The 16,577-nt window shown below is 36.0% G+C and overlaps 1 protein-coding gene across 2 annotated transcripts in view; it reads left to right on the top strand.

The window, feature by feature from the left end:
• The window catches only part of PREX2 (phosphatidylinositol-3,4,5-trisphosphate dependent Rac exchange factor 2), a 172,333-nt gene that overhangs the window by 117,444 nt on the left and 38,312 nt on the right, over positions 1–16,577 (top strand). For both annotated transcript variants that reach the window (XM_068187119.1, XM_068187116.1), the window contains 5 exons: positions 3,269–3,310; positions 5,967–6,184; positions 8,827–8,929; positions 10,472–10,615; positions 14,625–14,739. In XM_068187119.1, the coding sequence (XP_068043220.1) occupies positions 3,269–3,310; positions 5,967–6,184; positions 8,827–8,929; positions 10,472–10,615; positions 14,625–14,739 (622 nt within the window). The remainder of the gene's footprint in view (positions 1–3,268; positions 3,311–5,966; positions 6,185–8,826; positions 8,930–10,471; positions 10,616–14,624; positions 14,740–16,577) is intronic.

Below are 16,577 nucleotides of genomic sequence, written 5' to 3'. Positions count from 1 at the left end.
CTGGTCTGGATACCCAGGAGAACCACCAGTACTGCCCTGAGCTATTTACGGCTGAAAACCTAACACATGGCACATTTCCCCTCTTATTCACTTGATTTAGGAAAAAACCCAAAAGGTGCCACCTAATATGACTGTTTAGTTGGGCTTGTGAGAACAAGTTGAACAGTGTCTTGGGATTTTAGAAGAATCTTCCTGTTTGTTCTTGAATGAAAGACAATATTTCAGTAATTGAGGGAAGCAGATACTAAGAGGAAGTAGTCAAAGGGGACCATGGATACAACTTCACTCATGGTGGAAAAAAAAAATTTAATTAAAACTTCCATTTGTTATAAACATACTTAACCATTATTGCTCAATGCTAAAGTAAGGATGAATACAATAAATTCATCTCCTTATTGAAAATTGACTAATTTTTCTTTTTATAAAATTATCATAGAATATATTAGTTTTTTTGTTCATTGTTCTGTTGCATTGCCAAATCTCTTAGATTGATTAGTGCATTAAATCAGGAGACATGGGAGCCTCACAAAGATGAAATGTTTTATGTCCTAGATACTAAAATTCCTTTTATTTACTTTGTTTAATAAATAGGATGAAATAGGAAAACTCAGAATGCCTTGGGGATGATTGTTCTGGTCTGTCAGTTTTCTGTTTATTAGTGTTAGGATTGGGAGAACTATTAAAAAAATCCATGGAGGTTTGCACAGATTGAAAAAAAAACCAAAAAAAACAGAAAAATACCCAACCAAACCTTCCTTAACAGTAAAATTAAAATATAGCTGGACATTTCTTTGTCTCATTTCATTTGCCTTATCATATCATTAGAGAAAGAAAAAATTTCAATGGTTACAGTAAAAGGCCAGCCTAGAAGGCTAATCTAGTTGCTAACATTGAAGAGTTCTCTGAAGTATTGTGCAGATTCTAGGAGGATTTATCTGGAGATAAGTAACTAAAGAAAAGAATGAAATTATTTCTTGGATTGACTGGGCCTAATAAATTATTAAACCAATAAAGCTGAAGATAAGTTGTTAGCACAGGCAGATCTTTGAAGGTGAAGTACTTGATTTTGGTGGAGAGGGCAGTAGTCAGGGCAGGAATTGGACAGACACCAAATAGAGAAAGAATAATGTAGATACTTGATTGTGAATCAGTGTGAGATATGTAACGCAAGAATTGGAAAGCACAGGAGGAAAAGACTGGAGTAGGAGCCAGGAAAATGAGTAAGATGGATGGAAAGAAAGGGACTCAACAACAGAACGGTGTAAACAAAATAAAGAGAAGGAAACATTTCTGTAGTTGCTTTTTTTTTGCAGAAAAAATAGGCAAGATTTTTGATCAAAAGAAGAGGTGTTCTGGAGCAAGCCAGAATTCTCGCCAGCTAGTCATTAACTACATGAAGAAGTGCAGTTATTTTTCTAGCACCGTAATTTTAAGTTTAAACAGGAAATATGATGCAATTGAGAAAGTTCTCATCTATTTTAAATTAGGAGTGAGGTGTGACAGAGCCTTTTGGTTATTGAAGGTATAAAAAATGTATTTCAATTCAAATAATAAACTATGCAGTGTAAAATCTGTCTTTTTGAAATATTTTCAGGTGTGAAGAAAAATAAAGCTAAAATCTAGCCTTTCCTAGCAAAGATCAGAATAGCAGAATAATGTGGGGTTTTTTTCAAATAAAGTAGAAAAAAATATTTAAAAATAAAAGAAACTGAAGTCATCTTGCATTACAAATCAGAATCTAAGAGAAACTGCTAGGGAGTTATTCCTTTCCATACAACATTTAGCAAGAAGGAGTGAGAACTTTTACAGCATTTGGTATTTGTTGAGAAGCAAATGATTGACATCCAAGGTTCACTTCTAACCTCAGGTAAGTAGACGAATGATCTAAAAATACTCTCTTGCCCATGGGAATATTTTGAAGCACAGAAGACTTATAGCAATGGTAAAAGAGAGTTGCAGTGTGCTGTGATTTCCCCATAAGCAGGAAATCATTATTTATAGATACCTCAAATTCTTTTGAATTCAAAGAATTCAACAAATCTTATCTAAAACAAGCTGCAAGTAATAGCCTCAATGTATCTAAGTTATTCAGATAAAAGCTGCATTTCCCTACACTCTCTTTCCAGGTACTAAGTTATGTTCAGACTCCAAGATGTCAGGTTGTTAATCTCTGTAAGGGGTTGTGTTTTCTTTTTTGAAAGACAGAAGGCTAAGGAAACAACCTAGAACCAGGAATTTTTAGGAATAGCTAGTGATTTTTAATGTTTGGGTGTTTGTATTTGAGATACTGTGGCAGTAACAGTGTAGGGGAAACAAATTACTAAATTCTATTATTGTTCATATAGCCAGTGTCAGCCCTGCTTGTGCACTAAAGAGGGCTTTGAATGGGACTGCAGAGAAACTTGGGTGTGGGAAAGAAGGCTTGGAAAGATGTGAAAGCATGTGAAGTAGTGTTGTGTTCCTCCAAGTAGTAGCTGTAGGACAACTGATGTGCTGAAAGTTTGGCACTCTCTAAGGTTATGGCAGATTTTAACCTTCCTGTATCTTGCAGCACTGGTTACCACATTTAAATTTGTGCTCTAGTACATAAAGTGCACTTCCTTTAGCCTGCCTGTAGCCTTTGAAAAGCAGCTTCCTCCAAGGAAAACATAAAAGTGTGTAGGGGGGGAAGTGTAAAGAGAGACAAACCTGTGCATTTTTGCCTGTGTAAATTAAGATTTTTTAAAAATTTGTACTTTTTTATTTCATAGATTGTTTAGTGAAAAGACATTTTTGAAGCAAAATAAAATCTGAAGGCTGGAAGTAAAGTGAAAATGCTGTATTTTTCCTAAATGCTTTGGTACACTTTAAAATAGGGATAATTTGAGATTTTTGGGTGTGAACAAAAGAGTACAAGAAAAGGAGAAGAAAGAATTAAGATAATGTGGTAATCAGTGAAAACTGGTCTTGTTTTTTGAAGTTTTGGGACTGGAATTCCTAATGTATGGACTTGTTCTGGCCAGCTGCTATGCATGTGCTCTGAGATAGCAGCTGCCTTTTCATCTGTCTTTCTCAGTGATGGTGCTTTTGATTATTATCCATTTTTATCAAGCCATATGTACAACTAAGTGAAGTTGAGACTCATTACTGTTTTGTAGGTATGAATCAGCATTGCCTAAAAAGAAGTTGGAGTTAAGCTGGTATGAAATGAGAAACTGTAAATGCAATATTATGTTGAGGAAAACACTTTTAACCACTGCCTCAAAATATTTTCTTCTTTTTCTTTAAGAGGTGAAGGCACGAATACTCTTGGCACTTCTAGAATATACAGGTAATTTTGCTTGCTTTAGGAGGGAGGGAAGTGAATGTGGATGGTTTGTGATAATTTTTACTTTTGAACAGAAGTACTGTGTTTACATTAAGGGGGGAAAATCTCAGATATGATAAAACCTGATAATCAGCAACTTAATCCCACTGTTTAGAGTAAGGATTCCTGAAGAACACAGTTTCAGAGCTTTTTAACAAACACTGCACATTCTTTTTTTAAATTTTTTTTCCCTTTCAGTGCAAAATACCTTATCTGGTCATTTACTCTAGATCTTGGCAGATAAAATAAGAACTAAACACCCAGCTTTTGCATAGTGTCTCAGCTGTCTTTCTTTGGGCGTTTTCTTATTTGCTGTTTTTCTTTTCATTCCCATCTGTTTCCAGATTTATATTTCTATTTAACCCATGCCCTTCCTTTTATCTATTTTTAGAGAATATTTAAGAACCACCTTTCTGAAAGGACTCTGATTTTTCTCTGTATTAATTCTACTATCATGCCATACAGCATACAGCTTAAAATACACAAAATAGAGTTGTATGTCTGCAAAATTAATGTCACTGAATTGGTATTAAAAAAATAATAATATCTATGGCACAAGTTTCCCTACAGTTTTTAGGTGCCTACATGTTCAAGTAGGTAGTCCAATTTAACTGTAAAAGTCCATTCTTTTGACCATCCTACAGCACTAAAAGAATGCATGATTTAATTATTTTTGTTATGACACACAAGAACAATTTTATAAAGGGGATTATAATCTTTTTTTATTGTCAGATTTCTTCAAAATATTAGAAAAGTTTTTAGTAATTCCTCATTTATCCTAAAATAAGAAGTGAGTTGAGAAAATGTCCTAGACTTGATTTTTAAAAAGTATTTTTCCCTATTTATGTTGTTTTATAAGTTGGTAAACTCTCTAGTTTATTTAGTATAAAACTATTTTTGTAAAAGGACCCCAAAGTGCTTTTGTATTCCGTATCTGATGTTCAAGTAGTATTTAATGAGATTCAGAAATGTGTTTGAGACATAGGAGGGCTGCTTCAGAAGCAGGAAATACAGAGGAAGCCAGCTGCTGTTAGAAAGAAAGAGATAAAATTCAGCAAAGTGAGGAAACAATGTCTGTTGGGCTCAAACCCTGAGCTCCATTGGAACTTTGGAAAGTTTTTGACTGTGGAGAAACCAGTGGGATTTTTGAAGCTGGAGATGTGTGTATTTTTTAAAGATAAAAATTCTTTCTGTTCTGGATTTGCACAACTTGAGAGAGACAGAGAGGTTGATTTGAAGAATCAAAAAAAAAAAAAAACCCACCAAAAAAAAAACCAAAAAAAACCCAAAAAAACCCAAAACAACTAAATCAAACATTGAGTCACTGTGCATAAACATTAGTGATTTGGCCATTTATGGAAAATATTCCCAAGGTTCTGAGAAGCTGTCAAATAGAATAGAAATTATAGCAAAAGACTGTTCACTAATATCAATAGCTGAGGAAAAGACTGAAGAAGATCTCAGAAGAAAACAGACAGAATGAGGTTACTTTGAGAAATATTTGGAGTCCAAAAAGCACATTTTTAAATTTGGTAGTAACTTTGTGATTACCGAATAATTTCTGCTGACTTATCCAGTCATCAGAATTCTTGTCAGCTCCACACAAAGTTGGAAAAAGACCTAAGCTTCTCAGAGGCAGAGCAATCTAGTAGCAAAGACAAATATTTTAGGCTTCGGAAAGACCTCTGTATCACCTGATCTGCTTCTCTTGCTCTGAGAAAGATTAAGTCTACCTGTACCATTGTGATTGATGTTTGCCTAACAGCTTATAATGATAAAATTAGTTGAAGACCTTCAGAAAAGAGGACAAGAAAGAAGCACTGAATATTTATCATCACAGTTTTGTTCTTTATTGAAGATATGTTTCCCTTTCTAGTTCTTTTGACTTTTAGCTAATCTAATACCTATGCCCTTCAGAATAAATTAGTAGGTTAGCTGGTCCCTAATTTAAATCACCTGCTAATGTTCCATAGCTATCTAACTACAGACCTTTTCTGGACTTTCTTGGCACCATAAATCTCTGCTGTTTCCTGGCTATGTGGTGCTGTTTTGTACTTATTTTATAGATTCACATCCATATAAATTTTATTTGGATAGATCATGTTCTGGTAGCAATACTGTGCTTTCCAGCAGACAGCCTTCATCTGCCCTCCCCAGCTGGTAGCTGTGGAGTGGGCCAGATGATGCAGTCATGTTAAGAGCTTCTCACTGTCCTTGCTTTCTGGTGGAAAGTACATGTTTGTGGGCCCAGCTTGCTCTCATATTGCAGCAAAGAGATCTGACTTGCCTCTGTTGTCCTGTGACATTAAAAGTACGTAGAATTTATGGCATTTACATTAAAATCTATGAGAGAAACATACATTGTTTATAAAGAAATACTTTAAATTCCAGATTTTAAATACACTCGTATGCAATTTTAGAATTATAACATAATATTTTAATGAGGAAAATGGAAAATTGGTTCACGGAGTACTATTAACTAGAGATAACATTAGGCTGTAAACTTGTAAATTGCTTGACATAAAAATGATGTGTTTTTTAGATAAGGAATTCCAGCCTAGTTTCTTTGCTGTTAACTAATCTCCTGTTTAATTTTGCTTTTGGCTTTTACACCTCGCAGATAGCGAGATACAACTGAGGCGAGACATGGTCTTCTGTCAGAGCCTGGTGGCCACCGTCTGTGCGTTTTCGGAGCAACTGATGGTGGCCTTAAATCAGATGTTTGACAACAACAAAGAGTATGAAATGGAGACTCTGGAGGCCAGCAGAAGGTGGTTGGAACAGATAGCCAATGCGGGTCTTCTCCTTCATTTCCAGTCCCTGCTCTCTCCAAACCTGGTAAGACTCCTCATGTCTCCTGCTTGGTCAGAGCCCCTTTTCATTCCCTGAACCAGGGACATGGTTAAATAGTCTCAGATGTAAATCTGATTTTCTGTGTCCTTTTTGCTAATCTTGGTACTTAGCTGCTATTTGGGAAAGTTACAATTCTGATAATTACAGATTTGGGATCTGATACAGATAATTACAGCTTGGTTATGATATGGGAAATAAGTTTTCCACAAAGACAGTATTCTGTTTGCTTTGAGTTAGCAGATAGTGAGTTTACCCTTGACTCCCCACTGCTCTTGTAGCTGTTCCCTGGGATTGGATGCAGTATTAGTGATAAGTAGAACTTCATTTTGCAATAAGCAACAATACAAGATAAATAAAATACCTGGTTTAGGTAATTTTATCACCCTTTGCCCTAAAAAACTATAGGTGTATAGTAATTGAAGGAGTAAACATGCTGGTCTGTTTGCTCCTGTCATATGGAAAATCCTTGTAGCCTGTCAGAGTAATTGGAAATTGACTGTTTCTTCACAAAGGCTGGCAAAGAGCCATAGCTTAAGAAACAATTAAAAATGGGACACGGCTTTGTAGTCCCTTAATCCTCAGTTATCCAAAGTGCTTCTTTAGCTATTTAGGATGCTTCTCACAGTTGACTGGTTCCTGCTAACCAGAGGAACTGAAATAGTCTGCATAGACTACTCCATGACAGTCTTCTCTACCTCTGGAATTGCACAGTAAAAATAAAACTCCATTTTTGATCAAAAATGTTCTTAGATGATGTTCTTTGTATCAAAGATGTTCTTTCCTCTCCTTGTCTGTCTTGGCAGCAAATTGCTGACCAGTTGACATAAGAAACTTTAGAAGCAGAAGAAACCAATACAAATAAAGGTATTTCTAAATCACAGTCACAACGACTCAGTCCATGCTATTGTTGGAGAGCCAGTGTGACCAACTACCTCACAAGCAGCTGTAGTACATGGGTTTGCATGTGTGTGTGCAGCTTGCAAACAGATATAATCAGGGCCTCAGAGAAACAGGGGAACTCTTTATGCACATGAGGAACACTGTCTGGGAAGCTTGGACTCATGTCTTGAATCCTGGATGCTTTTTGACAACGTGTAGCACCAAGAGGTGGTGTAATACTTAGAGTTCAAGAGTAAATTCCATCGGTGCCTGTCTAATGTTTTTCCATGTGCTTTGTTGTTGTGTTATGACAAAGCAACTCCTGTCTTTACAGCTCTGAATAGTGATATTTTTTCTTTCAAGATTGCAGTGATTTCCTTTGTAGTGAAAATGTGTGCTACTCAACTATTTTCACATTATCAGATATCTGCAGTATGCATTGTCCAATTGAAAATAAAGTTCAATCTTTTCTGCCTAACAGTTCTTAACCAAGGGAATTGTATTTAAAGGCAGCTTTTTCAATACCTTCTCAGCACTATTTGGCTTACAAATGATCTGTGTTATTTTAAACAAGGGTATTTGAAGGAAATTACACTCATTATGGCCAGAGTTCAGTAAAGAATGAGCAGTTGTTTAAGACTTTCCCACGCTGCTGTATGGTATTCCGACTATTCTGCTGACAAAATCACTCTGTCCATAGACTTCATAAATTGAACCAGAAGACAAGATATTTCTAGCAGATTTGCTTTTTCCTAAGTACAAGGGGGTATGCTATTTCACTATATAGATCAGGGAAAAGAATGGGGTTTTTCTCCTGGCATTTGCTTTACATTCTGTAAACTATAATTTATTGTCAATTTGTGGACAGCTAGTTATTTTTCTTTGCCATCCTACTGTATCAGTTCTTCGAGGGGGAAAAATGCCTGATTCTGATTCCTTTTAGTTCTTGCTAATCTAAAGAGCCAGGGGAGGGCTGTACAAGGAATAGAATTATTTTAAGTGATGTTGATTTAAGTTATAATTGGTCTGCATAGTTAACTCAAGATAAACATAATTGTAGATTACTATTTTCTTTTATAAAGTTTCAGTTAAATGTCTTGAGAAATCTTGGATCTCTTTAACTGTCTTTTTAGCTCAGGGGTACACAGAGTGAACTATAGGTGCAAATCAGAATATTGGCACATCTATGTATTTGATTTATGCCTAGAGTTTTGTAGGTGAAGTGCAAGTCACCCTGAACTGTAAATTCTCTGATCTTCTGGTTCAAATATTGGTGCTTAGAGTGGACACAGTAAGCTCTTATATGTTGTTCATAAGTGAAATCCTAAAGTTATGGAAATTTTAGAAGAAAATTGCTAAAAAAATGATCGTTTTCACATTTACCTTCTATTGCTTTACAAGATAGACCTGGTGGCAAGACAAGGTGCTAAAATCTGGTGTCTTACAGAATAATGACAGAATGACTTGATTAAAAGACATAAGAAATAATGGTAGCTATAAATTACCTGTTAATTTACTGTATGATGTGGTAAAACTAATTTTAATAACCCTGAACTAGTAGCAAAAGGGAAAATGCCAACAGAAACAAAGATATTTACCTCATCTAGGAGTTAAATAGGTTATACACTGCAGCAGTGAAATGTTGTGCAACACTGTAGTCAATTTTATGTCTTGCTCTCTTATATATTTCTGGTAGGGAAAACACCTGGCTGAGATGACCTTTCCAATTTTTATTTTGCCTTTTTTAGGCTGATGAACAAGCTATGCTAGAAGACACATTGGTTGCATTGTTTGACTTGGAAAAAGTTACTTTCTACTTCAGACAATCAGAGCCAGAACCACTAGTTGCAAGTGAGTAATTAATATCTGGGTTTTACTGGTTTTGTAACATTTTTGGTTCCTAGAACATCACCTCCCATAGGGAATCTTATACAACTTGGAATTATGGAGAATAAGTAGATGTATAGCTCTCCTGATACTTCTAAATATACTGAAATACAGCTATCATCAGTGACACTGCAGAATCATTATCTGGCAATGTCAGTAACCCTGGGGGAAAAATTGTTTGCTTAGCTGAATTTTGGGAGTATGAACATTGGGAGTATGTGACTGCATCAGGAAAGTCCCTGGAAGACCCAGCTGTTGTTGAAGAAATGTGTAAAAATAGCTTGAAGGTCTTGGTAAGGAAAAGCAACTGATATGAGATGAAGAAGCATAAACCACATTTCATTTTTTGTGTGAAAAATAAGTGACTCTTTGAAGAGTTCCTTGAGAGGACAGGACAGGCACTATTAGGATCACTTTAAATTGGGCAAGAAGATTTCTGTGAGACCTTCTGCTGCAGATGATCAGGGTCCAGAACCCTTCCTCACAAAAGTTGCCCAACTCAGCAGGAAAGGAGAGTCTTTGCAGTCTGCTGTTCATACACTTTGCTCATTTTCAGCCATTCCTTTATTAATATATGTTCAGCCAGTAGATATTGTCCTACAGTGAACTTTGTTTAGTGAGCAAAAAGGCCTCATTTTTTTCCTGTCTCGTAAGTCCCCTGGGAAGGGAGGAAAGCATGTCTGCTTCACATCAAGCCCTTCTGAAACAATTCCTTTGCTGGATTAAGACCACACTGGAGAGAACTTCTGCAATAACCAAAACCAGAAGACATAAAGCTACTCCACAAAGCTGTCTCTTCTTGGGAGAATTCAGTAGCACAGGGCTGATAGTCAGATAGGATTTAGCCTGTGTAAGACCACAGTTATTTTGGTTTGATGGAAGTTCGGCGCCTGCTCAGAGTGTTTTCTAAAGAAGCCCTGCTTAATCCAGTAACAACATGGAAATGCAGTTCCAGGAGGGCCTCCTAATGTGGAGTTAATGCTGTACCTATGTCATGAACTGTTCATCTTGCAGGATCTTTCAGCTGAGGTGTCTGTGCTAATAAACAGGAACGCCACATGTTCAAGGATTGTAATGAATTCTGTTTTTTCTTTTGGTTTAAATGCTGCTACCACAGTCACTCTATGTTTACAGTAACCCTAGAACTGGCAAAATTTTCTTTATTTCAGTTATGATTCTGCATAATCAATAAGAGAAAATAAGTATTTTCTTATTAACATAAGTAGTGAAAATGTTCCTTTGGAATCTTTAGCATTTAGGTATAATGTGATTTATGCTCACAGTAAAAAAACTCTATGTAATAATACTAATGCAAGTCATTATGTTTGTTACTGTTTTCAACTTGGAGACTTATCTATGGAAACAATGTACAGTGAAAAATACTGAATGTTGTGTCTGCAGTGATTTTTTTTTTTTATCTAACTGCATGAATTTTGTGTGCAGCAGTTTCTGGAAAAGAATGTGTCATTGCTTACAACCAAATTGTAACACTGACTGTATTTTTAGATGTACCAATCACATACCAAGCAGAAGGAAGCAGGCAAACACTGAAGGTTTATTTCTACCTTGATGGTTACCATTTTGAACAGCTTCCACAAAGGCTGAAGAATGGAGGAGGATTTAAAATCCACCCAGTACTTTTTTCACAAGGTAACTTGAGGTTAAATTCACCCTGCCCTGATTTTTTTCATGTAATAACTAACTGTCTTTAAACTCCCACTTATTTACTCTGATTTGAATCCTCTGTAGTCATAAGGGTACAATGCTTATATTTAGATGTTGTTTAATGTGGGCGTTTATTGAGGACTTGGAATTAAAATATAAATTGAAGAAATTCTGATGTCTGTAATAAAAAATAGAGGCATAGTTATAAATTTCTAAGTTTATACCAGTTACATGATTTCAACCACAAAGAGTGAATCTTCATTTATCAATATTGTTTTGTTCTTTTTTGCCATTAATGGACAATAGTCAGACCATGAAACTTGCCCTTAGAAGTATTTTGCTTTTCAAATGCTATCGTAATCTTTTCCCATTACTTCATATTTGAGGACTAAATTGTTATCCCCCTGAGAATTCTGTCTCCTGAAAATGTTATGAAGAGTTAAATAGCATTTTCAGACTTATGTAGTTATTGCTGTGCAAACATTACAAAGTGAGGAATGGTGGCGCTGATGCTCAGACTGTTCATAAATTCCAGGCAGCCTGCATTAGCTGCAGTGTCATTACAGTCATCAGGAGTGTGAAGTTTGCTGCACTGAAATGGTGAATGTGAGCTGCTGATTGCCTTGAGCCGCCTTTGATTTCTCAGGGAGCTGGAAATACTCCGCACCTTGTGAAAGGCTTCCTGGGTCTGTGTGGAATAGGCAGAAGTCAGGCATACAAATGAAGTTTTAGAGGGGAGCTTTGTCTCTGATAGACAAGGAGGATGTAAAAGGAAATAGTGCACTGAAACATAAATAGCTGAACTTAGTACAAAGTTAAAACACACAATTAAAAAAAAAAAGATCCCTGGATTTGGATTTTTAAACAAATTAATGAAGACTTCAGTGGTTTTCTTATGAATAGATTGATTTCAGTCATAGGGAGAAATTAGAACACTGAGCAGGAGGCAAATTTCAGTAGAGCAGACAAAAAAAGCACTTGAGAGAGAACAGAAAATACCTTGGTTCAGCTGAATTCCTGGAAATACTGGGTTTTTTTAGACTGGGATGGGGATTTGATGTGCTTTGGGATTTATTTAGCAAAATTTTTTCCACTTCTGTTTCCAATAGCCAAAAAAGTTTTGATTCTTAGGATAAGCATATCTGTATTCAGCTAAATGAAAAGGATATGGATCCATTCAAGTATTTACATCTGCTTAATATTTTTCAGTAGAATGGAAAGTTTCTTCTTTCTTTATCATATCAAATTTCTTTAATTTTCAATGATCATCCACTAAAATAGTTCATTGGACTCCAAGAATAAGAAGTCCTGGATAAGTCTTTAAATCCTAGTGTAAAAACCATTATTTTTAGATTTTTTTACCTCATTAATGGTAGAATTGGGATTCTATTTTTCACTTCTTTCCTATGAGGTTTGCCTGACCAGCCATCAAATTAACTCAGTAGATTCCCATCTGTAACTGAAATTTGTTAGCTACTAATGTAGAAATCTTATTTAAGTTTCTTTGTGAATTTTTGCTCCCCCAATCTAAACATAGGTAAGTTGTTTCCTGCCTAAAATACAATGGTTGATGTTATTTTCAAATGGAACATTTAGAAAATCATGTTTTTGGAATACTTTGTCAAAGGCACAGGTCAGTGCACATCAGACTGTTTATCTCTGTGTTTCTCTATTCTGAGTGTCATAGCTCCATGCCTAAAATTACAAGTCAGCATATTTACATGATTGGCACTATAATATTTTTTGAAGTTTTTTGTTGTTTATCCAGGGTGTATTGCCTATCTCTCCATTTCTAAAAAACAGTTTTGATAAACCACATACTCAAGTGTGTACACGTTCAAAAGTGTCCTGGTTTGCAGGACCGTGGCTGGGGCTGCTGAGATATTGCTATTGGCATTTAGATTTCTCTATTTCCTACATTAGACTTAAGATCTTGGCAGTAAAATTAAAGACACTATTTAAAATTAAAATTCTGTTTCTTTAAAATTGTTACATAGTGTCTTAATTATGTATAGTTTTAAATTTATTTTTAGTTCTTCATGGAGTGTTAGAATAATTCAGACTGGGAAGGACCTCGGGAGACCTCTATTCCAACCTCCCACTCGTAAGAGCAGCAGCTGTGGCTTGAGTGTCTAACAAGTAGTTTAAAGGCTGATACAACAAAATAGGATCTTGCAAGCACTCAGGGACAGAAACTGTACAACCTCTTGGGCAGCCTGTTACTCTGCTTGACTGCCCTAGTGGTGAAAAAGTTTTTTCCTTCTATTGAGTTGAAACGTCTCTTACTTCAATTTGTGTGGATTTTCAGCTTGTACCATTGTGAAGAGCCTGGCTCTTTATGTGGCCCTGCACTTGGGTGCAATCCACTGCTTGTCCTAGTTTGGCATCAGCTGCAAACTTGTCTTGCTTCGTCCATGTCGGTGATAAAGACACTGTACAACAGAGATCCCTGTGATGTTCTGCTTGTAGTGGGCCCCTGGGGAGACCATGTCCCATTAGCTATTACCCATTGATTCCAGCCATTCTTCCAAGTTGCTTTCTCAATCACTTATTCTATGCCTTCTATGCCATAATATCCTATCTTGGATGGAAGAATACCATAGAAGACCTTTTTGTTAGGAAAGCTTCCTTGCAAAAGAACTTTCTGATATACTGGGTAGAAGAAAGTTGAACCATTCAGAGAGGGCAGGGACAAAGCACACAGCATGAGAGTCCCTGCCTGCACCTGTGAGCATGGCTCCAGAGAGGCAGAACTCTGTGCTCCTGACAGTCCTCACAGATGATTGAGTTTCCTGGTTGGATAATCTAATTGAATAATACCAACTTCCTACCAGTAAAATAAGCAGTAGGGATTATCAATTCTGTTTGTGTTAACATGCTGTTAAAAATGGATCAGTGGATATTTTTGTTTGAGCTTTCTGGTGTGACTTAGAACCAAAGAAGAATCAAGTCTGACTGTAGGAACTTAATATTTTTTGCACAGAAGTAGAATTACAAACTGTGAAAGCACAGAAGGGGAGTGCAATTTGCATGTTCTTTCACAATGAATGAATTATTTATTAACTGGTCATATTAAGCAATACAAGCAGAATTAATATTCCGTGTGCAGCTGAAGCTGTAAGGCAGCAGCATGTTTCCATGAAATATCTGCTTATGGCTTGCATTTTCTGATAGGGTGATGAGTTCTTAGAATATGTGTGGATTACTAAAGTGGCAGTGTTCCTAATTGTAAAGCCTTTAATGCTTCTCCACAAAAAAAAAATCATATTTCACTAAGAGTTGGGGTTTATGTTATGATGTGGTTGGCCTGTTAATATGAAGATCTTAATACTTCCAGTCCAAATTTTAATGAGAATCCTTTGACTGAAGTTTCTGTTTAGCTCCTGAGTTTTTGTAGCAATATTCGTCCTTGGTTTGGTGTGACTTCACTTGCCTTGAAAAGGAACTTCTAGGCCATTTTCAGAGATACAGCAAAATTTGCTTTACAGATCTAGAAGAAAGTATTCACATTATCAATGGGTATAACTAGAGGAACCTCTAGGTAATGAGCTCCACATCTCTGAGGTGCTCCACATCTCCCAAAATGGGGCTTCAAAAGAAGTTATTAGGTCTCCCTCTGTGAAAGTTACATTGATCTTTTATTTCCTCTATCCCAGCTCATTCTACTGTTTTCTTCCAGGATATATCAGATTTAAACCCCACATTTGCATTCAAAAGGCAGGAATACTTTAATTAGAGCAAAAGAACTCAAATTAATGCTCTCCTTTATATTTTCCACAGGACAAGAGATTTAATTTTTCTTGTAAATGAAATTTTTAAGAGAGATCTGTATGAATTAGATGACATATGGAAACAGCTCAGCAATTCACAGTAGGGTCACAGCCTCAGGGTTAAAAAGTAATTCACTTGTGTGTGAGCAAAACTACAAAGAAGGCAATTATTAAATATTTAATACTCATCTTTCTCTTTTCCACTCTCCTTTCTCTTTTCACAGCTTTGGAGAGCATGGAAGGATACTATTACAGAGACAGTGTCTCAGTGGAAGAATTTCAGTCCCAGATTAATGCTGCCTCACTAGAAAAAGTCAAGCAGTATAACCAGAAGCTACGGTGGGTAATAAACCAACATTCCTGGAATTAGCTCACAGAGTTCTGTTTTTCGATTCAGTTTCTGTGACACAGCTTTAAACTGAAATGTGTTGTATGGTAGTAGGCTTTTGGTTCATGATTGAGTAAGATCCAAGATTCATGATTCTGACCTTTTTGATTTCTGCACTGTTTAGTTACTTTTACAAGAATTGTTTTCTCCTGAAAGTTTTAGCTGTAATTGCCTCCAGGTTGTTGTAATAATGCATATAGAAAAGGAAAGGTCTACTTGATCACAAGTGGACTATCAGACTTGCTACACATTATGATCTGATTTTATAGACCATATTTACCTAATTTCTACAGAATAGGACTTGAAAACCAATGTTCTTTTCCTGCTCTTTCTCCCCGCACCCCACCATACTAATGGGAATACAGACATATTTGGATACCTGCATCAGCAATGGCTATGGATTACAGAGTGCATACTTGCCAGTATATGTAGAAATTATGTAGATTTGTATTTTGGTACATATTTTATTAAGGAGTTGCACATAAAGACAGAATTTCTATTACACAAAATAATCTGTTAGTTATCAAGTAAAGTAAGGAAAATGGGTACATAGATGACTCTTGTGTCTCACTGTGTCTGAACACACAAAACACCTGTTTGGGTATTCTTACTTGCCACATGATTTGAAGAGTGCAAAGGACTGTGGTAAAACCACATCTATTCGACTTCTAAAATTCTTGAATTGGATAGAAATGTCATTTCACCAGGAAAATTAGGCAGTTTATTAAAGCAGCAGAGAACAGGAGTTAAAAAAAGCTCAAGGACAATGGAGAAGGGAGAAGAAGATAAATGAGGATCACTTTGCAATTCCTTTACCTGTTGGTTCTCTCTGGAAGGTTTTCTTCACAGATCTTGCAAAATTATTTATCTTATTTGTTATTAAAGGAATTTCAAGATTCTATTTTGATCTAAGTACTGCTATAGCAAAAGTGATTTTAAAGCCAATTACATTCAATAAGTATGGTATATTTGATTTTTTTCTGTGTGACATCTCTGTCTGCATTTGTATGTCAATGACGAATGTATTCATTTAGTCTGGTTTTCATCTTATTGTATTTGCACTTCCTATTTGGGAAAAGAAGTGCCTCCTGAGTATTTATGTCACAAGGCTTATGTTATAAATCAGTTTTACAGAGAATTTTGGTCATGCCAGTATTTGGCCTAGATGAAATCAGCTAGTGTTGGAAAGAGATTCTGTCAGTTAGACAAGGCAAGACTTTTTGTGTTGTTTTTTTTTTTCTATTAATAGGACCAATTTAACCTCCCATGTAAATCCTTAAAATAAATTCTTCCTGACTCTATACTCTAGTGTTCCTTGACCTTGCTTACCTCATGAGTTAGATCCTCCATTCATACTGTGGCTATAATAAGGTACATTCCTCTTTACAGTGTTGTGACTCAGCTCTGATGAGTTGCTGAGCTTCAAGGCCTACATTTATAAGAAGTTACTATGAAAACTTATAATTAACAAAGATTACCATTTTTGCCATTACCCATACCATGGGTATTTCTGCCCAGTCAGAAGAACAGGAAAAGAATTTGTTTTTTTCAGTTCTCTAATGTTTGACTAGAACATTCAGTAATTGATTTTTTTGCTTTCTGGTGAACTGTACCCATTTCTTAAGTGTAGCACAAACAGCTTCAGGAAATAACTGACAAAATGAGAAGATGAAAAACAGAGAAGCAGATGCTTCATTCTTGTTCTGCTATTTGCTAGCCTGTGTAGGTGTTTGGCCAGGAGAATCTAATGAAGTAACTACAGCAGCAAAAGATTTTAACATTTGGGTAA

The sequence above is a fragment of the Anomalospiza imberbis genome, chromosome 1 (assembly GCF_031753505.1).
Source record: "Anomalospiza imberbis isolate Cuckoo-Finch-1a 21T00152 chromosome 1, ASM3175350v1, whole genome shotgun sequence".
In the NCBI taxonomy this organism is placed as follows: Eukaryota; Metazoa; Chordata; class Aves; order Passeriformes; family Viduidae; genus Anomalospiza; species Anomalospiza imberbis.
The sequence above is the reverse complement of the archived record's forward strand: the minus strand, read 5'-3'. Positions and strand labels throughout refer to the sequence as shown.